We start from the raw sequence: 21,660 nt of genomic DNA on the forward strand, positions 1-21,660 counted from the left end.
TTGATGTAGTCAGTAATCAAAAAATGGATCATTAAAGAATTGAGCAGCAAGTCTGACATACTGGATAAATTGTGGAAATGCTTTTCGAAGTTTTCCACGAGGCACCAGTAGTGGGTCAATCTTGCAATCCTTACACAGGTAATCAGTTGACATCAGTAAGAGTTTTGACTGTATCAGAAGTAATGGATTTACTGTGTCAAATTCTCATATTTGAGGGAAGAGGGAAACATCTCAGGGTTTCTAAATGCCAACAAGAAATGTGAAAAAAATCCTTAATAGCCAATTTTTTTGTGGGATTTGCTCAAGAACAATACTTTTTTTCTATGCTGACCTAGTGTAAATGGGCAAAGCTCCATTTAAGTCAATGGAGTTATCTCCTTTTACGCCAGCTGAGAATCTGGTCAACAGTTCCCAGCCCTGTGCCCATTTCTGGAAGATATAGATTGTAAACTCCTCAGGGCAGGGATTGTGTCTACCTGTGTGTTTGCAGAGTGCTTAGCTCAGTGGCGCTCCAAATCTGTCTGAAAGTGCAATTTTAAGATAAATATTAAAAATAATGACAATAGAGAGGTTCAAAAGTGAGTTGAGGGAGAAGTTTAGTTCTGGAGAGAAATTAGCAAGAACATAAGAATGGCCATATTAGGTCAGATCAAAGGTCCATCTAGCCCAGTATCCTGTCTTCCAGCAGTGGCCAATGACAGTTGCCCCAGAAGGAATTAACAGAACAGGTAATGGTCAAGTGATCCATCCTCTGTCATCCATTCCCAGCTTCAGACAAACAGAGGCTAGGAACACTATCCCCACCCATCCTGGATAATAGCCATTGAACATAAGAAGGATGAAGCTAGCAATGAGGTTGTTTTATAAGGAAAAGTAAATAAAGAAGAGAAAGAGGCCAAGAACAGCGGTTTGAGAAACTTCATGACAGAGTATGTAAAAGGGGGTAGCTGTAAATCCTCCACCAGAAAATTTGTTAGGGAGTTGCCAGAGAGCAAAGTGCAAGAGACATTAACTCATTGTCTTCTGCTACATTGGCAATATAAGAAATAATAATCTATGCCTGTCGTATTGAAAATGACAACACTGATAGGTGTTGTCATGGCAGGGAACAATATATTTTATTTTAAGATTCTAGGGTATTGTAAATATGCTCAACAGAACTCTTTTAACTTATGGTGGAATTTTTGGTTAAAGGTGGATTCTATATTCTGGAAATCTTAATTTGTCCAATTATTCCTACATTGTTAACTATACACTTTGTACCTGCATGTCACCCAATTGCCATCTGTAAACTGAATTTAGGTTTGGAAACTGCTGTTCTCATACATTTCCTGTTTTTCCTCGAGTCTGCTGTATGTACATTGCGGGCAAATGTTTCTTGAATAGCAGTGTATAACATTGTAAATAAATTTACATGTAGTATATGTCAGTTTATTAATTCCTCTATCTAATATGTGGCCACATACTATGTTTATATGAAAATAATTCATTTCTGTACTCATCATCAATACAACTATTATGCTTTATAATATTTTATGGCAATTCAGGATAGTTTTATCAGAGGAAGAGATCTATAAAGCCTTTACTTCTTTGTAAGCTGGTAAAGGCAGTCATGGGCTGAAGGAATGTGATGATCCAGCTTACTTAAACTCTTCTATATTGTTTTCTTCTGAAAGAAACTAATCTTCATAAATACATTGTTAAAAATGAACACCACACTATAGAACTATCTCTTCTCTTCTTTAAATTGTATTCAATGACTTTTCAAAGTTTTCTGCTCTTTCCTCTCTCCCCATTCCCAGGGTTTTCAGTATCCGTAATGGATACCTACCTATCCTTCCATTTTTCTAAAAATTCCCATCTCAAAGACCTCACAGTCACCATTCATCTGACTGCATAGAAATTTCATGTCCTCAAGAATCACTGAGATCATTCTTAATCATGGGTATATGTGTGTGTATGTGGAAGGGGATCACTTCAGAGAGAAACTTTGCCACAAGGGTCAAATAATCTTCCCTGCAGCCATCTTTCCTGATTTTTTGCTCTTTGCCCCTGGGGTGATATACTAGTAATAAAAGTCCACAAAATTATCTTTGCAGAGTTTTCCAGCAATGTTTTACTAAGGCTGGGAAACAGGTTCCCCTTCACAGAGTGAACAGGGAGTTCTACCCCCCCATACCTATGCAGTCCAGGGATCCTAAAGAGATCATTGCCATCCATGTGGAGGTTACATGGTGTGTCTCCACCAATTTAGTCCTGGAGGACCCATTAAAGCAACACCAGGGTGAATTCCCGGCCCTATTGAAGTCAGTGGGAGTCTTGCCATTGACTTCAATGGGGACAGGATTTTACTCCAAGTCTCTTGTCCCAGGACTACATCATTCCTGACAGACACCTATTAGTAAGCAGCTTCTTGATGGGAGTTAGACTAGTTTGCCATGCTGCCCAAGGTATTATTTCTCTCTTGCAGTCTGTCTGGCTTGAAAAGGGGTTGTCATTATCTTTTCAACCCACTAAAACCAGTTTCTTTGTGATTGAAGGATGTTCCTGGTAGCCAGAACTGGTGGCTCTGTCTTGCAAGTCTCCATTGAGAAGAGGGCACTCTCCTTCCTTCCTTCCATCCCAGTTAAGAAATCCTCTAAAAGATTAGACTATTCTCTGTATGTATTTATGCCTGATGTTCTTTGTCCCTAGCACTCAGGAGTGTAAAATTCAACTAGTAGAACTAGCATTAAAGAACCATACAGAGCTGCAGAGGTTCTTTGTCCTATGAATAACTACTAGCTTTACTTTTATTTGAGGGCTAGCTGCCTCCTGGGCAGAAAGGGCATCATTCTCTGTCCTAGAGATATGCCATACCCTACTCAGTGTTCTCTTCACACATTTCCCAGGTGCTACTCAGTAGAAATGAATGCCTCCCGGGAGAATGTCTGGGAGGTCCTTCGTTCAGTGATGTGAGTCAAGGCTGTTTTAATCCTCTCACCTTTCATTGTGGGTCTTCCATGTGCAGGAGAGCTACAATTAGACATATCCCATTAGTACCAAATCTGGGGAGACTTGAACAGAAATTAATTGCATGTTACCTCTAAACTTTGCTTCTGTGAGAGTTCCAGCTCCCTGTGATGAGGACTGGACATTCCTAGCATGTGTGTAGTTTATTTAATAGGGTAAAATTAGTCATTTGCTATGGAATTCCCAGCTAATTTGGTGCAGAGGTTGCTCACAGGGTGAGGTGGCAAAAATCCACCTGTGGGGAAAGGATCTATCTACCTGTGTGAAGAAGAGAGGAAGGAGTAACCTATTAGTCTCAGGCACTGTGAGGGTTTTCAGAGGGACACAATGTACAAGTAAGACAAACTTACTTTCAGGTCTGAAAAGGCAGATCCCTGAGAACACCGGATCCTTCTTCATGTGATGGCCCAGCAGGCTCTCAGCAGGAGGCATCACAGCCACCACTGAACGTCACCTGAGCCTGATCATAGGCAAGGTCTGATTGTCTCTCAGTATTGCATATTTTTAAAGTCCAAAATATTTGTGCATTATATGCTACAGAAAATGAATATAAACATATTTTAAAAAGCAAATCAAAATGCATCATATTGGGGAAAACCAACTGACTTGCTTGGTGCTGGTTGACAGGCTCTAGCATGGTTCAGTGGTGGGAGTTAAAGCAAGTGCATACTAGGAAGGAGGCAGAGGTTGGAGGAAGTAAGAGATGGGGGATATAGGTGTTCACTCTGCAAATCTGAGTATAAACACAAATTGTAAGGAATATAAGTGTTGCAATGCTCCCTGATGCTCTTTGTGGCGAAGTAAGCATGTAGCGCAGGGATAAAGCTCTCCTCTCTACCCTGTACTGTGGACCTCTTCACCGCACCACATAATTGTATTGTTCTTTTGCATTTGTTCTCACATGCCAAAGTTCTTTTGACACTGTTTGCTATTCATTGCTAGTGCAGATGGATACTTCAGTATTGTTTGCCTTCATCCCAAGAATACAGTTTTACCAAGTGTTTATTTTCTTTAAGAACTGCTTGAGACTCCCTTAATCGAAGAGGAAGTGCAAGAAACGGAGTCATGGGCCAAACCTCTTGTCCACCTTTGGCAGAAAAGAGCACCCGATTTCATTGCTGAAAAAGAATATAATGCAGCTGCAGCCAAAATGGAACCCCATTGTGCCATTTGCACTCTCCTTATGCCCTACTATAAGGTAAGCCGGATTCGAATAATTCAGTAGTTATTTGGAAAGGAGTCTTTAATGTCTCTGTTATAGCTATGCATGACAATAAAATTAAATGATGCAAACACTAATCATTATAGAAGGTTAATTTGTGACATGAAAAGGAAAGGAAAAATTCATTTCTAGCTAAGACTCATTAGTATAGAAAGTGAAGTATTAATCACTACATAAGGGGTAAATGATCCACCAGCCATAGTAAATAAATTTTTCAAGAAGGATTTACTGGCAGGCCTCCTTCCAATTTTCCCCCCACAGCCTGTGGGTTGAAGGTAGAGTAGCTGAGTGGCTTCTTTGTGGCCTTTACTACAGTCCGTGGGCTTGCAATAAGCACTGTGCACTCATTCCTTGCAGGGGAGACAGATTTGAAGATAGTAGAACCATGTAGTTGTAGATCCACTAGTCACTTCCTTCCTCCCCCAAATTCTCTCTCTGCATTACGGTGGAAAGAAAGTTATTCAAGGGAGGACAGAGTCTTACTGTTTGGCCTTTTCCTGGTCTGCAGCACTGCAGAACCCCTGTGGTTTAATGGTACTTGGGCCTTTTGGGCAGCAACATTTCACCCAGAGAAAACATCTAATCTACAGTACTGTTTGATATACGTTTGTGGAAATACCAATCATGAATGTCAGGTGAAAATTCTGACATAGAATCGTCGAGTTTAAGATCAGAAGGGACCACCAAATCATTTAGTCTGACTTTTGTGATATCACATTGATGACCAAACTGTTGTCATAATAAACTCCTTAATATGAACAGGACACAGGTACAGAAATGAGATAACAAACTTTCGACTACTCTGTGTAGCTTCAGCCTGCAACTGCCTTATGCTGGGCTTCTTTGTGACTGCCCCCAGCAGGAAGTGTGTCCCAGCAAACTAAAGACTGTATCTATAGTATACAGGAAGTTTGGCATCTCTACACTTCCTGGAGGACTTACTGTACAGCACATCTTCCCATTTTTAGATCCCTTTTTGAAATTTCCTGCCTGAACTAAAACACTGTTAAATTAAAGTATCAAACTATTACAAATACACGAACTGACTTAACTCTTCAGGTTGCTAAACACAACCTTAAGATGTCCCAAGAGACTGATTGAGACATTTCAGCAATCTTTCCAATCTGCTGTGTTGCAAACCCTCTTTGGTCAAATCCTTCTCTAAGGTTCTGCCTCATTATCAATAACCGGGTCAGTTTGGGAATGGTTTTCAACTTGTATGTCTGCTCTCATTTCACTTGTCTCAGCCAAGTTGTCAGGTATATTGAGCAGATGCTTATTCTTTCATGAGATTGTGCTTTCATCTGTGGTCACTGAGTCCAGAGCGAAGTAACTCCTCTTTGATCATTGTAGCTTCGACTGGTCAAATTCTTACTACTTTGTTTTTGTCTTTTGTCTTTGTTTTTAACAATGGAAGAGGTCTTGCTCCTTTATCATACTATTTTGTCTGTACTTTCCTAGTCTTTTTTCTCACTATCATCCTTCATTTGTATCCATATTTGGTAATAGAATATTTATACATCTGCTCTAAAGGAATTCAGTAGGTGACTTTCCACATAGTGGTGATGTAGCTCTGTAGCTGGAGTAGTGATAGAAATGGATCTTCTCTTGCATCCACTTTTTTTCTGCACGTTCTTCACTATACCTACTCCACATTAAGATAATTCATTGGCTTGAGGGTATATGGGACTTAATGTCTCGTGCTGAAAGTCGTACATTTTAGCAAAGTCCAGGAATTCCCTGTTCTTGAATTGTAGTCCATGGTCAGTTATTATTATTCTCAGAATAACATGCCAAGCAAATACAGATTTAATGTGCCTGACAACAGTTGCAGATGTGGTATCTTCAAGTTTGACTACTTCTGAGAAATTGGTTATAACCAGGTGATCATGTCTTCCCCAGTTTAACACATCAATTCCAGCTTTGTCCCATGGAATTACAAGTGATTAATTTTGCTGGATTCTTTTTGCTGGGAATTTTTGTATTTCTGATGTTGCACACCTCTCTCGTCATTTCTTCCATGTCATTATTAATCTGTGGCCAGAATACAACTTCTCTAGCTCTTCTTTTTGATTTGGTCATTCCCAGGTACCCTTCATGTATTCAATCCAATATTTTCCTTATCACTATTGGAACTATGATTTGTGTCCCCTTCAAGAGCACTCCTGCAATCACTGAAAGCTGTTTTATAGCGGGACTAGGCAGGTGGGAAGTTTGGATTTTTTTCCCTCTTTTACTTATTGTTTGTATTCAGGGCCGGCTCCAGGCACCAGCTTCTCAAGCAGGTGCTTGGGGCGGCCGCTCCGGAGAGGGGCGGCAGGTCCAGGTATTCGGTGGCAATTCGGCGGACGGTCTCTCACTCAGCTTGGGAGTGAAGGACCTCCTGCCGAATTGCTGCTGCCGCAGATCGCGATCGCGGCTTTTTTTTTGTTTTGTTTTGTTTGTTTTGGCTGCTTGGGGCGGCCAAAACCCTGGAGCCGGCCTTGCTTGCAGCATTTCATCTTTAGCTGTTGCTGTCTCCAGTTCATCCCATATGCCTGGAGATACAGCATGTGACACTTACCATGTTCACAGGTATGTTTACTGCTTGTTCCAGGTCATCAAGCTATGTATTGACACTTGAAGCATAAGTTCTTGATAGTGTGTCTGCCATTACTAAATGGCATCCAGGTTGAAACTCCAGTGTCACCTCATACTTTTGTATTTTCGAAAGTAGTCACTATATCCAGGGTGGTGCTTCTCCAAATCCCTTTTTGTGTATTTCAATCAGTGGTTTTGATCAGTTTATGCTTTGAAGCTACAACCATAGAGAAAGTTGTGAAATCTTGTACATCCATACACCAGACCTCATATCTTTTTTCAGTTTATGCATACATCTTCTCTGTGGCATATAAGAGTGGCAACCAATCATAATCCGTTCCATGACACTGGTCTAGTACTGCTCCCAGCCCTCCTTTCAAAGTATGTGTGCAGAGCTTGATGTCCTTCAATGAGTCAAAGAACTGCAGCACTGGAGGTTATATCAGAACCTGCTTTAAATAATTTAATTCCCTTTTTTATGCTCTGGCATCCATGCCCATTTGGTGACCTGGTGGAGGACAAGTCTTAGGTGAGTTGTGCAAGCTGTATAGTTAGATATGAGCTTGCTGAAATAATTCAACATGGCTAGCAGTCTTTGAATTCCCTTTTTATCTTCAGGTCTCAGCATGTTCAATATTGCCTGAACCTTTGATTCATTGGGCAAGATTCCCTTCGAGGTCAGTCTCTTTCCCAACTATGTTGTTTTTGTTGTTTGAAATTGACATTTGGCCGTATTCAGTTTAACGTTATTAGCTCTCATAGTTTCCAGTACTCTCCTCGGTTATTCCTGATGGTCAGTGGCAGTGCTGCCCCAAATTATTAGTTCATCCACAAACACTTTCATATGTGCTACACCCTTTAGGATCTGGCTCATTGTATTGTGAAATATTTTTGGAGCTGAACATGATCTGAAAGGCAGTCTGAAGAAGTAGCATCTGTCAAAATGGTCTGTTCAAAGTCAGATCTTGGAGCTCTGTGTCCCAGGGGATCTGCCAAAATCCAGTGATACATTTAATTTGTTGAAGAATTTGGTTCCTACCACCTGACAGCAGTTCTCTTCTTGTGAGCAAGTGGAAGTGTTCTCTTTTTATGGTTTTGTTCAGCTCCTTAGGGTCTATATACAGCCAAAGTCCCCTCTTTTTTTTTTCTCTACCGTTACTAAGGAGTGAACCCAATCTATCAGTTGTTTTATTCTCTGAAGGATACTATTTGCTGTCATGTTTTGAAGCTCTTAAGGCTTATGGAACTTTTCGTGTAGTGTGTACCACAGGTTCTTCTTCATCTATTAACTGTATCTTGCATGTTACTGGAAAGCACCCATTTCCTGTGAATACATCTTTACATGATTCTATTAATACTTTCATATCTGAAAGTATTAATTCTATTCTATTAATTCTATTCAATTCGATTCTATTAATACTTTTCATATCTGAAAGGTTGTTCTGTCTCTCTGTTATACATCCTTTTATGAGACCAAGCATCTCACACCTGTGTAGGTCCAAGACTGGTTGTTTGCCTCTGCCACAATCTCCTGTCCACAAACTCTTTTTTTTATTGTGTTCACTTTATATTTAGGTGTCAGCATGCACTCTCCTGTCACCGAAATTGTTCCCCCATTATAGTCTTTCACAGACACTTTTTACTCCTCCACAGTTGTGTTCCTTCCATCTCTCTCTTTCAGTGTTTGTTATTACATTACTTGTACCTCAGTGTCTATATTGTATGTCACATAAGTGCCATTTGTGCATGTCAAAAGGTGGCTCCTCCTCAAGTGCCCTCTTATAGCAGGCTGCAGCATGATAGGAATGTCTGCCTCGGTTTCCCCTGAGGCAAACCAGGGACTCTGTGCCAAGCTCTCTTGCCTCAGCAGTACCCCTTCTTGGGGCTAATTTTTTAAAACATACTACAAATAGTCTGCAACAAAAGTTCCAAAATGTAGTCTGTTTATCACCCAGTCATTAAAAACTCATTCCATTTTGTCCCTTGACATCCCACATCCCATACAACGGAACCTTTTGCCACACCTGGACTCTTTGTCAGTCCTCTTCCATCCCTCGTTGCCAGGACGGCCACCCCGGCCCTTCCAGCTGGAGTGCAACCCTGCTCTTCCTAGGTGAGAATCCCTACAGCCTCTCTGCTGGGAGATTATCCTCGCCAGGGGAGCATCCCTCACTCCCCCTGGTCCATTTGCCGTCTCACTGTTCCCCTGGGTCCAGCTCTCTGGTGCAGAGACATCAGTGGGTCCAGCTCTCAATGGTGGAGACGTCTGCAGATAACTTCTGCCAATATTCCCCGGCCTTCAGCTTTCTCTGGTTCTTGGCTTCGGCTCTCTGGCTTAGAGCCAGCAGGCACCTCCCTCTTTTGCTCCTCCTACCTTCAGCCCTCTCCAGACCTTTGGCCCTGGCTCTGGGAGCTCAGCCAGCAAACCCCTCTTGCTGCTCTTCTTGCCTTCAGCCTTGCCCCAAAAAACATCATCTTCCTTTGACAGCTGTCATTTCATGCAGATTTCCTCCTTCCAGGCAACCCTGACTCATCAGATCTCTCTCACTGTGTCTCTCTGTTCCTTTATAACTCCCAGCGGCTGTTCCGCCCTCTTAACTGGCAAAATGAGAGCATCTTTACTGGCTTAGGGGAGGTGGCCCGGCTTCATTTACTGGGGCCAGCCACCCAGTGACAGTGCACATTTTAATTAAACAGTCCGTTGTATTTTCATATTCCTTCTTCTCTTTAAGAACAGCTCTTCCTCTTCGTTTGAAGAATCCATTTTTGCACTCAATACATGAAACCTGCACTTTCTCCGCACATCTTAGCATAATGGTTGGATTTATTACGGTTTCCACATATTTGCCCGAAGGCTGGGCATTTACTATACTCTTGTTGATTGCCACATCACTGACTTGTTTCATGCTTTCCATTTTCCTGTCACTGGTCAGTTTAATTTCTGTGAACTTTCCCCTGGCTGGCTTAATTATAGTACTGAGTCATGTGCTCTGTGCCTTTCTCTAGCCCTTTTATTTGTGTTTCTGTTTGTTCCGCTGCTTGGCATATACATATTGCCCTTTCTAGTGTCATATCCATCTCCCTTAGTAACTGTTCACAGATTCTTTATTGTTACACCCCAGGACAATCTGGTCTTTAATGAATCTTTTAATATTCCATACTCACAGGACTGACTTTTTAGTTTTAAGTCTGTGACAAACTCCTCTATTGTGTTCTCATCCTAAATGCATCTCTCTCATAAGTAACATTTTTAGAGCCACAATGATCTTCAAACAATTTAGTTATTTCTGAACATTTCCTCTCTTTCCCCACACCATCTGTATGGAATGCACTATATACATCTAGGGCTCCTGTGTCTGGCACTGTTAATCTTTTGCTCATCCTCCAGTTTATTTGTCCCAGTGGCTTTCATATGCAGCTCAACTTGCTGCTTGAATGTTTTCCAGGCATATTCAGCATTTCCCTTGATTCTCAGTGCTGGTGTGGGGGAGTTGTGTGCAGTTGCACAGACTATATAGCAGTCACTGGGTCTCACTGAGTTATGCTGTGCCGTCCACTCCTGGTACCATGGATTATCTCACTGCCAAGGAGATTGGTGTCACAATAAACGCTTTATTATGAACAAGAGTATGCACAGCAATGAGGTAACAAACTTCCCATTATTCTGGAGCTGCAGCCCACAGCTGCTGCTTCTACAGTGTGCAGGAAGTGCAACCTTCCTACACTTCCTGGAGGACTTACTCTTCAGTACACCCTCCTGTCTACCACAGGCCGCTAACACCGCCCAGCCACCTCCACACAGAGTGCACATTTGCTCTGTCACACCCAGTGCTTGCAACTTGATACAATATTAAAGCTGAATCTTGACCATCAAAATATTTTTAAAATAACATGCTTGGGATGGGACACACAAGTGCAGTACGTCTCTTCATATTTAAGACAATAATTCATACATGGTTTTAGTCCTGGCTTGGAGATCACTGCTTTGGTACCCTTTCCAAATGAAGTGAAATTGTCTTTAAAGAATGAGGCATCGGGCAGATGCAAAGGATTTTATTGACTCCTGTGCTTGTTTTTAACTATTGCATTTTCGTAAATGAATGGATCCAATGTAAAAGTGAGACATACAGTACCAAGTACAAATCATGCTAATCTGAGCACAATAACAAGAAAAATAGTGTTTGCTATTATCTCAGCCATTCCCACTTCTAGCAGAGCTGCCAGCAAAAAATAATGATGTTTACAGCTGTGTATCATAGCAAATATAAAAACTTTCATGAGTCAGGCCATTCTTAGCACTTTTGTGAAATAATTTCATTTTGAAAGAAGTAAGCACAGTAGAAAATAGCAGTAGTTTAGTAGTTTGACAAGCTCTAGAAATCTGCAGATGTTGGCTGGACAGCAGACTGACCTATAGTATAGAGAGCAGTGGTGCTCAAACTTTTTCAGTCACGCCCACCCCTTACCAGTAACAAAGGCTGTCCGTGCCCCCCCACCACTACTGCATAGCCAAGGCATTCTCAGCAGTGGAATTTGGGCTGAAGGTGGAACTGGGGATGGGGCAGGAGCTGGAGCTAGGGGCGGAGTTGGTCTGGGGGCAGAGAGGAGATAAGGGCAGAGCCAAGCTAGGGATGGAGCAGGGAGTAGAGTGAAGCTGGGGGCGGAACTGGTCTGAGGGTACACGGAGTGAGGGCAGAGCCGGGCTGGGGGTGGAGCAGGAATGGGAGCTGAATGGGGCTGAGGGAGGAGCGAGGCTGGGGTCTGAGCTGGTCTGGGAGAAGAGCAGGGCTGGGAAAGTGTGGCACTCCCTCCCTCCGCTCATGGGGCTGGCCCCAGTGCATGGTACAATAAAGTGAGCACAGTTGTAGCAGCACTAACTTTCAGACTGCTGGAGTGCTATTTTTAATCTAAGACCTACCAAAATAATCAAGTAACTAAAGAAAATGGTGCTTTGGAAGCAGCTAATTTTCTTTTGAAACTATTAAACCACTAGTGTAAGAACGGAAGGGGAAAAGTGTCTACACCCAAGTCAAAATAACAAATAAATAAGCCTTTTGTGTCTTTTAGTTAAATATAAATATTGTGTATTTCCAGCCAGACAACCATAATGAAGAAAATTATACTTGCTGGGAAACAAAATCAGATGAAACATTTACGGCTGGTGAAAAGACTAAACCACTTATTCCAGAGATGTGTTTTATTTATAGTGAAGAAAACACTGAAAACTATCCATCAAATGCCTTTATTGAAGAGGATGGAACAAGTCTTCTAATATCCTGTGCAAAGTGTTGTGTACAGGTTCATGCAAGTAAATAAACTAATCACTCAATTTAAAGAAGTTGTGATTTACAGTTTTGCCTTATTTGCTTTATTATGGTTTTTGAGTAGCAAGCAACATATACTGAGTCTATTCAGAACAGTTTTATGTGTAGTCTTCAGAATTGTTAGGATAAAACTTTATATCAGGACATCAAATATTCTGGGAATTGTTAACTTCATCTGTGAAAACAGCAAATAATTGGAACCCTGTAAATATTTGTTAACATCATTATGGAACAGACCAAAGCTTTATATATACAATTTTCAGTCTCATCTGCTGGAATCAATCAAACTTAGCATAATAAAATACCCGTGCAACCATATCACCTTCTGCTGTGATCCCACTAGATTTCAAAAGTCAGGGCCACGTCAGTACTTAGATGGGAGACCTCCAAGGAATACTTTCATTATTAAATAGATGGTGCCTTCCTTCTAAGTCAGTATTGAACCAATGGCCCAGCATAAAAATAGGGGAAGCTGTGATGCTAGAGGTGCCATCTTTCAGTTGAGAAGTAAAACCAAGGTCCTTGACCACTTGTGATCAATAATTGTCCCGTAGCACTTTAATTAACTATACGGGCATTAGCCCCAGTGTCCTGGTCGGAGGTATCAGCCCCAGTGCCCAGTCTTTCTCCAATTACTAATGTGTGCCTACCTGCAATTCCTGTATCTGTTCCTTTCTGTAAAATTCACTCTGAACTTTTGTTAGAATAACATGTTCTCTTCCTAGTCTAAACTGTTGTGCAGTGTTGTGTTGCCCTGTTAAATAATTAGGGTGAAGCCCTGGCCCCACTGAAGTCAATGAAAGTTTTGCTATTAACTTCAGTGGTGCCATAATTTCACCCATAATATATTCTTCCCCTTTTCAGAAGTGTCAGGTGGAGTGATTTCCTACAGTACCTCAGAGAGGTGCTGGGACTTAATTAGTTACCGTACGTATAGCACACTATGATCCTCATATGTAAGTGCCATATAGTTGGAAAGATTTAGTGTTACTTCATTTATCTGATTCTTAATTTTTATCATATGGAAAAATATCATATGGACTAGAAAAAACTAATAAAGTGGAAGGTTCTCAGAATTGAGAACTAGATGGATTGCTACCTGTGTCCCTTATAAGTTGATTATGCAGTAGCATTAGACTTAACCTGGGAAGGGGCTCATTAGTTAGTCATTTTGATCACAAGGCATATGTTACTTTAGTGTTTGTATACAGCTGAATTGTGTGGAGCTATAGACACCCAGAAGGGCAGAATATATTAATCAACCCAGCTCTCTTATTCTAGGTTGTTATGGTGTTCCTTCTCATGAAATCCATGATGGATGGCTGTGTTCTCGGTGCAAAAAAGGAGCCTGGACAGCTGTAAGTTGCATAGTTTATTTAGCTATCCTATTCCCTGCAGACCAACAAAAAAAAGCACACAAGGTGTTGTATTTGGAACGCAGTATATAGGGCTGGGTTCTTCTAAATACACCATTTATTGCTGGTGACATGTTTTTTTTTCTTTTACCAATATTATTAGATTTAAATGTAAAATTTCACTGTTTTGAGAGAGAGAGAGCCTTGAAAGAATTTACATTGTCAAGAAAATTGCTAGCAAGTAGATTATGTTGTTTGTAGAATATTGTCCAAGAAAGCAACCCAAACTTTGACTATACATCAGAGGGAAGAGAAGAAATGAAATATACTCTAAATAGTTTAGTTCTAGAGAATGTATGCATGGGAATCTGGGGAGAACAGAGGAAGGGAAAGCTGAATAATAAATTATCAGCAAGTATGAAATTGTTCTTTTAGAGCATGTATGGATTTACACCAGCAGACAGTCATAAAATATTTCACATCTCAAACCATATAGGCATATTGTATGATCAAAAAAGAAGAAAACACAGGGACGAAATGTTATTGGAAATAGATGGATCCTGTCCTTTCAGAAAAATTGCATGTTTTCATAATCTTTTTTTTTTTTTTTTTTTTTTCCAGTAATACTTTTTGATAAAGTGTAAACAATAATTTTTTTTAAGAAGATAGGTTATTTAAAATAATTAAAACTTGTACAGAATGTTAACATTTCCCCCCAGGGATCAAGCAGATCTCTGACCTGAATAATTTGCATTAACTCAAACAATGGGATTCAAAAGGAGGTTTTATAACCCATGTCTCCAGTATAGGCTCATAGGATATTTTTCAATGTCTGCTCCTATTTTTCATTGTAACTGATGGAAGAAATGTAGTGTTCACTATTAAAAAAAATTAGCAATTACTATGCCATGCTGTCAAAACTCTGCACTCAGAATATGCTATAGTTGCAGGATTTCTGATGCCTTTAATGGCAACTTTGGGTAAATGCTGACTTTTTAGTAACAACCACTCTACTACTAGGGAATGGCCATTTATTTTTTCATTTGGCCATCTCATGTCTAGAATTTAGCCAATCTGCCTTCCCTCAACAAACTTCTGTTACATTTTATGGCAGTTGTGTTCTTTGGGAAAGCACTTCATTTCATCATCCAGTTAAGAAATGCAAAGCTATAGGTGACAAAATTGATTAATGAACACCATCCTCCTGATTTAATGTGGTATAATCATTTCATCATTACTTACTAAGTGTGATTTATATGAATCTAATGGATGGGATAACTGAGTTGTAAAGCTATCTACTAAGCACGCACTATACTTGATAAAGAAATATTGGCCACTTTAGGCATTAGAAAATTAAAGGCGAAACTTTGCAGATTGGCTGTCTAAATTGAGCCTGGGAAATTTGCACATGTACCTATTGCACAAACAAACAAACATTCCAAATAGGTCGCTACATACCCACAAAAAGCACTAATGCAGATTTTATTTTTGCATATTCAGTAAGTGTCCACAGTGTAGATGTTACCAACTGACCATGAATTCCCCAGGTTTAAATAGGGATCCATCTAAAAAAGGGACATTAAGAGCATGCTTGAGGCATGGAGGCAGTGTGGTTTGGAAAAGGGAGTACTGGACTGGGACGCAAGATACTAGGGTTCTATTCCTAGCTCTGGCCTACTGGGTGACCTTGGGCAAGTCACGGCCCTTCTCTGTGCCTCAGTTTTTCTATTTGTAAAGTGCTTTGAGATCGACTGGTGAAGAGCAAAGTATTATTATTATTATTATGGCAATGCCTCAACAAGAAATGCACTACTATGTCATTGTTCAAATAACTCCTTGTCTTGACACCTAGTGGAGATATTATCCCTGGATCATTTCCCTTAGAGACTCTTTTCCCCCAGGACATCCTGCCATGCTGGTTGGGGTTAGTTGGGACACTGCAGTTGTATGTGCTTGTGTATTAACTCAATGTAGGGCTAGAGTTGAGGCATTTTCAGTAGCAAGCCCCACACTGTGAAATTAACTCCTGGTGCAGTTCTGTCAGAACACAAATCCTATTTTAGGGTGCGATGCAAGATACATCTCTAAGTTCAGGCTTTCTTCCGGTAATGCATATTGGATTCCCTAAGGCAGCTAGTCATCTCTCATCTGACTTCTGTTAAGAAAAAATAGTCATGTGCCTTAGAAATGTGAGTAATAAGAATCAGGGAGTGAAATTTTCAGATACTTTGAAGAAGACACAAGTGTCCACCCTACTGGAAAATGTGACATTGCTCAGTGAGGTGGGGCAGCTCCCTACCCCAGTCAAGCAGGGGTTAAAGAGCTCCTCTCAACTCAGTCAGCTCCAATCCCCTACTCCCATAAGGCCTGTCAGTGCTGGAGGTCCACAAAAGGGAGGATCCTGGCTCAGGCGGGGTGGCATTCAGGCAGTGCACAGAGCTTCCTGGTCCAAGGGAGCTGTCTACTGGGGAAACTGTTAAGAGCATCACCACCTGAACCTCCTGAGTAGTAGGTATGGTGTACGTATTGACTAAGCTGAGTGGAACAAGAAGGGAAATAATGTTTTAAAACTGACAGAAATACTTTCTGATTTATAAGGATGTAGTCCAGTGTTTGCTCAGTGTATAGTTATTAAAATGTGTGTACTGAATCAATTTCTATTTCTGTAAAATGTTTTCATGTTTCTCTTTGGCTGGTCAGTGGAAACACTTGTTAAATGTTCTTTATCAAACAATCAGGAATTTCAGGACTTTGGAAACTGCTTTTGTAATAGTTTTTCCAGAGTCGTGGGTGGGTGGGGGGAAAGGCAAAAGTCAATCCTTGCAAGTGACAGGGTGCCTTTAACTGAGAATCTAATTATCTGTTAAGTGAACAGGGTTAGACAGCCCGGCTGCTCTGACAAAAAGTTTGTCAATTTCCTTTCAGCAAAGGGACAGCTATGGCATTTCTAAGTGTTGGGGTTGTAGGGCGAACATTCATGAACATTCCCTGAGTGACTGCAATAGGAATGGAAAGCCATGTTGTTGTGTTCAAAATACTGAGAACCTTCAGAACATTTGCTTGAAGTCTGGTATTAGGGGGGAGGGATAGCTCAGTGGTTTGAGCATTGGCCTGCTAAGCCCAGGGTTGTGAATTCAATCCTTGAGGGGGCCACTTAAGGATCTGGGGTAAAATCAGTACTTGGTCCTGCTAGTGAAGGCAGGGGGTTTGGCTCAATGACCTTTCAAGGTCCCTTCCAGTTATAGGAGATAGGATATCTCCATTAATTTAAAAACAACCTATACCTCTCACTGCTATATACAGCAGCGTGACTTAAGGGAAAAAACAGAGAGTTTACATTTTTTGTATGTAATAAGCATGTTTAATTATCAAAACACAGTGAGTAAAAAGTATAAAAGAATATGAAATCCCATATTTTGTTAGTTTCATGTTGAAGGAAGGTAAGAAGTGAAGGTCCTGAAACAGCTCTAGAGTTGGAGATAATTTAAGAAATGTTACTATTTAGAAGCATGCGAGTGTCACATAACAGGGTGATAGGTGCAATATAAGAACATAAATAGTTAGATAATATGTGGTATTGTCATTTATTTCATATGAGCAGCAGGTTGAGGAGGAATCTTAGGGCTTAGTAGGAAGTTGAGGAGGTGGAGAAGAGGGGTTGGAGAGGTGTCTGGAGGCTGAGGAAAAGAGGGTATTGGAACTGGAGACGAAGAGGCACAAAGGACTTCAGGATTTCTGTTTCTGTGTTTTCCGGGGTACGTGAGAATAGTGATGTTTCTAGGAGATTGGAAAGGACTGGGTGGTAAACCAGGGTCCATCTAGTTCACCAGTCTTTTGTTTTTCATTTGAAGCCCTGTGTCTAATATATTTAAGTGAACTTTTGTAGTTTTAGGTGTGTGTCGATAAAAGTGTTGCAAGATTATTAGTGGTGACAACTTCATATTAATCTAAATACAGTTTGGTGACCTGTGTGAAATGAGGAGTTGGCCTCAGTGCAGTGATTTGTCTACATAACAGAAATCGCTGTCTGAGTGGCACAAGTTGACGTTTTGGTTGGGAGCATCACTGGGGAGATCAAAGATTGAATGGACATATTAACTGCCTTCTCATTTTTAGAAGTGGTCCCTTGGTGCTCTAGAAGCACATTGATAGAATAACTTTTGGAAATATATATTAGTGCTTCTTATTTATTTTAGCTGTTCTATGTTTACCTGGAAAATTTTCAGGGCTATAAATCTGGCATCTTTTGTTAGCGCTAAATTTACTTTAAGCGTTTCCTCTTTAATCTAGCATTCAGTATCCTTTATTACCACATTTAGCTTAGTTATGCCAATACAAACAAATTATTTTATTAGTGTGAGCTATGGGGCTTGAGAGAGGATAGATATTGAGGTGAAATCCTGGCCCTCCTGAACTCAGTGGCAAATAGGATTGTCAATTTTGGTTGGATGTATTCCTGGAAGTTGCATCACATGGCAAAATCTTCAATTAAAGATTAATATTTCCTCAGGACTTTAGGACAGTCCTGGAGGGTTGGCAACCTAAGTGGCAAAACTCCCATTGGCTTGGTTGCATGTTTGAATGGCATTCTTAATTCAGTAAGGGGAAACATCTGTAATTTTACTTGGAGGGGAAAAAAATTAATACTTATCAATGTCAAACACAACTTTAATAAATTACCGTATTGAAATTTTATTAATATGGAACCACATTGCAGCCATCTACATGGTTCAAAGTTTTGATATTATTTTTGAATCCTATTTGTCATTTTAGGGTCATGTTTACAAAACTGTCTTTTTAATGTCTCTGAAATGATGCTAGAGATTGACGCTAACAAAATCTCTTAGTTTGCTAGTTACATTTACTGTGGTTCCCTTTTAACTGATGTGCCTCTTAAAAGACTGCAGTTAATTAAAATGTTATTGTCAGGGTTATTGCTTTACCTTTTAAAAATGTGCAACTCACATTATTCCCCACAACCTCTTCCTGAAAGCTTTGTTCTGTCTTTGGGTTCCACGTTTATATTGCTTTTGTGAACCTGCTTTTTGATTTTTATCTGCTTTTTAAAATATATATATATCTCAGTTACATTTAGTGCTTCAGGAGATGGCGGCATTAATAAAGAAATTGATTATTTGCTTGACGTTTTAGGGTCTTGGTACTATAGAATGTCTGTCATGTTTTACTTTCCAGTTTATGCTATTCTGGATCCAATTTTCTATAATAAACCATGAATATAGGTTATTCATCTAAATACACAGTTCTTCATTAGGCTAAGCATTGTTTAGATGCTTCAACTGTGGCATATGGTGGCCTTTAAAGATCCTATAGCATTCCTATCCTTTCTAAGTCACCAACATTGTACTAAGCACTGCATAAAACATGGTAAAAGATGTGGTCTGTGCCTCAATGAACGGACTGTCTAAACAGTGCATTCAGTACAATCTGAACATATAATTACACACAATTAAAATGCATAGAATACAGGTGAAATTTTCATGCAGTCTGAATTGTTTTCTTCTTTCCTTTCCCCCAATTATCTGAGGGGAGTTAGCACTGAACGCCTGATGGAAGAATTATATTCTGAGAAGGGATTTGAATGCAGAGGGAGACTACATGATAAACAACAAGACAACAGGGTGCTAATTTTTTTCCATAAGGGGACAGCATGGGAGGATATAAAAAGGGTGGTCAGGTGGGATGGTTGGAAGGAGTGGAAGCAATGGCAGGGATGTTAACCCCAGTGTCCTGGCCAAGTTCCTACTTGGTGACTGTTAGCTTAGAGTGGAAAAGGCATTTTTCACTTTCTTTCTGAAGCTATTGTTTACTGGTGTTGTCCTGTTAAATAGTTGCTGTTTTCTCTCCAACATTTTATATTCAATTAATAGGAGACTTGGTTTCTGTGTGTAATTTAATTTTGTATATCTGTTTAAGTTTGTAAACTTTGGGATGAAAGGCACTATAGAAATGAAAGTCCAGAAAGCTGTTTTTCATTCAAGTCCCTATGAGGAATATGACAGACATTTGAAAGTATAACAGATTCTTGGTGTACTAAAAGTTACAGAGTACAGGCTGTTTCGTTTGGTTGGAAATTTCTTCCTGTATTTATTAGCTGGGCGAACTGTGTCCTCTGAAATATTCAGATGCACTTTATTTTCTTTGGTTAGCAGCTTCTCCTTCTGTAGTAATTTAGGATAGGTTATGCTATTTGTATACTTCATGATACTGTTCTTGGGTAGCTTCAAAGATGAAATCTGCCTTTGATCTAGGTGATTGAAGCTGAAGTAGTCTTAAAGGGATTGTCTTACTGGAACACTGAAATAAGCCAAATACACCTAATGAATCTAGTATTTACTGAGAAATTTTACAGATGCGAGAGCTCCCTACATTGGCAATCAAGAGTCCAAAGAAATGTCTGAATTAGCGCTAACATCTTAGACATTTAAATTGTGCATGTCCTACAGGGTGAATGCCATTGCTCATACTGAGTTCCTGTAAACAAGGCGTTCCTGTCCTGTCGATCAGGTGGAATATTACTGTTTTTAGGAGTTTACAGGAACACACCGTATTAAGCTGTTTCGTTATGTATCTGTAGAACCCAATATTTTAAAGAAGTGACTAGTGATTTAGAATGCCTCTGTTTTTTGGACCCCATTTTGAAACACATTAAAAGCACCATTTTAAGCTCAGCACTTTCTGAAAATCAGCCCTTTAAGGTACTTCAAGTTGAGCACTGAAAATCACTAGTCACTTATGAAAATTTATGCTCCTATATTTATATAGGTTTGCATAACTTTTAGTTTATGGAGCAGATCCTCAGCTGGGTTAATTGTCACAGCTCCAGGGAGGGTAATTTACATTAGTAGAAGACCTGCTCCTGTATGCTTCTGATAATAGACTTCTGACTATTGTTGTTATCTAATTAGCCATGCCAGTATTTAGGCTTATCCCTGCTTTCGCTGTGGTTAGTTTGCTAAAACTTTAAATAATATGAAAATATATTTTTACTTATTGAAATGTATATATTGCAATTTAAATATGCATTAAATATTGAAATATATTCATTGTATAGTATTGGTCCCAAACCTGCTTCTCCTGAAAACAGTGGTACTATTGCCACTGGATTGGGCCCCATGTGTTCTCTGTAAGAGTCATGCAACAGAGACATTCTTATATATAAACAAAGTAGTAACCATAGTGCACAATAGTACATTGTATGATGAAAAATATAATGTAATATAAACTAGTATCCTTAGTCTTTATAATGAAATGCATAAATCAGATAACTGCAAATATTTATTACTCTGCTGCATAATAAGGAAGGTTTTGTATAATATGGTGGAACTCCTACATTACAGCAGCAGCCATATTTTGTGTGAATAATACATAATTATGGAATGATTGCCGCCCTACTCCCGTACCTTTCTGCACCTCTTGAGGTCCATCGAAGAGCAGCATGCCGATAAGCAGACTCATTATGGTACATATTAGTACATTGAGTTCCACTGCTTTATGTTTAATTTTTCTCTCCAGAAAATTCTAATTTAAATGAAATCATGAACATATTATATGCAAAAACATTTTGTAGTATGTAGTAAATTATAGGATGGCTATTTAGTTTTATTACCAGTAACTATCACCCAGGGAACTCCCTCTAGCACAGCTCACAACATGTCAACTCTTGCATCATTCAGCGTTTGCATGCACCCACACGTAAGATAATGCACATTTATATTTTACTGTGCAATTGTTATTGTTTGACTGATAATTATTTTTGAGACCGAGGAAGAGTGACATTGAATCCATCTGTGTTAGAGTACTGCTCACAAAAAATTAGCCACAAATCATCTCAAAAAATAAAAAGACCAAAAGATTAAATGATTCATCTGTGTAGTTCTTGAAAGTGAAACTGTATCATACCTAGCTTCTTGATTGAGAACAAATGCCTCATTAATCTTAAATACCTCAGCCAGAGAACACTAGTAAAGTCAGGAAGAATAATGACCGACGTTTCAGGGAATGCAGCATACCGTACCCTGTGCAGGAATGCCATCAACCCTAGGCACTCTGCACAAACACACATACCTTTACTTAAAAAAAAAAAATATTGGGGAAGGAGAAAATGGGGAGGAGAAAGGAAAGAAATGTGCTCATAGATACTTACTCT

General features: G+C 39.8%; 1 protein-coding gene across 4 annotated transcripts in view; it reads left to right on the forward strand.

Annotated features, from left to right (window-relative positions):
- KDM4C (lysine demethylase 4C) overlaps positions 1–21,660 on the forward strand; it is a 428,281-nt gene that overhangs the window by 285,497 nt on the left and 121,124 nt on the right. For all 4 annotated transcript variants that reach the window (XM_054032415.1, XM_054032416.1, XM_054032418.1 and 1 more), the window contains 3 exons: positions 4,029–4,210; positions 11,909–12,122; positions 13,420–13,496. In XM_054032415.1, coding sequence (XP_053888390.1) covers positions 4,029–4,210; positions 11,909–12,122; positions 13,420–13,496 — 473 coding nt within the window. The remainder of the gene's footprint in view (positions 1–4,028; positions 4,211–11,908; positions 12,123–13,419; positions 13,497–21,660) is intronic.

Source organism: Malaclemys terrapin, chromosome 6, assembly GCF_027887155.1.
Source record: "Malaclemys terrapin pileata isolate rMalTer1 chromosome 6, rMalTer1.hap1, whole genome shotgun sequence".
Classification (NCBI taxonomy): Eukaryota; Metazoa; Chordata; order Testudines; family Emydidae; genus Malaclemys; species Malaclemys terrapin.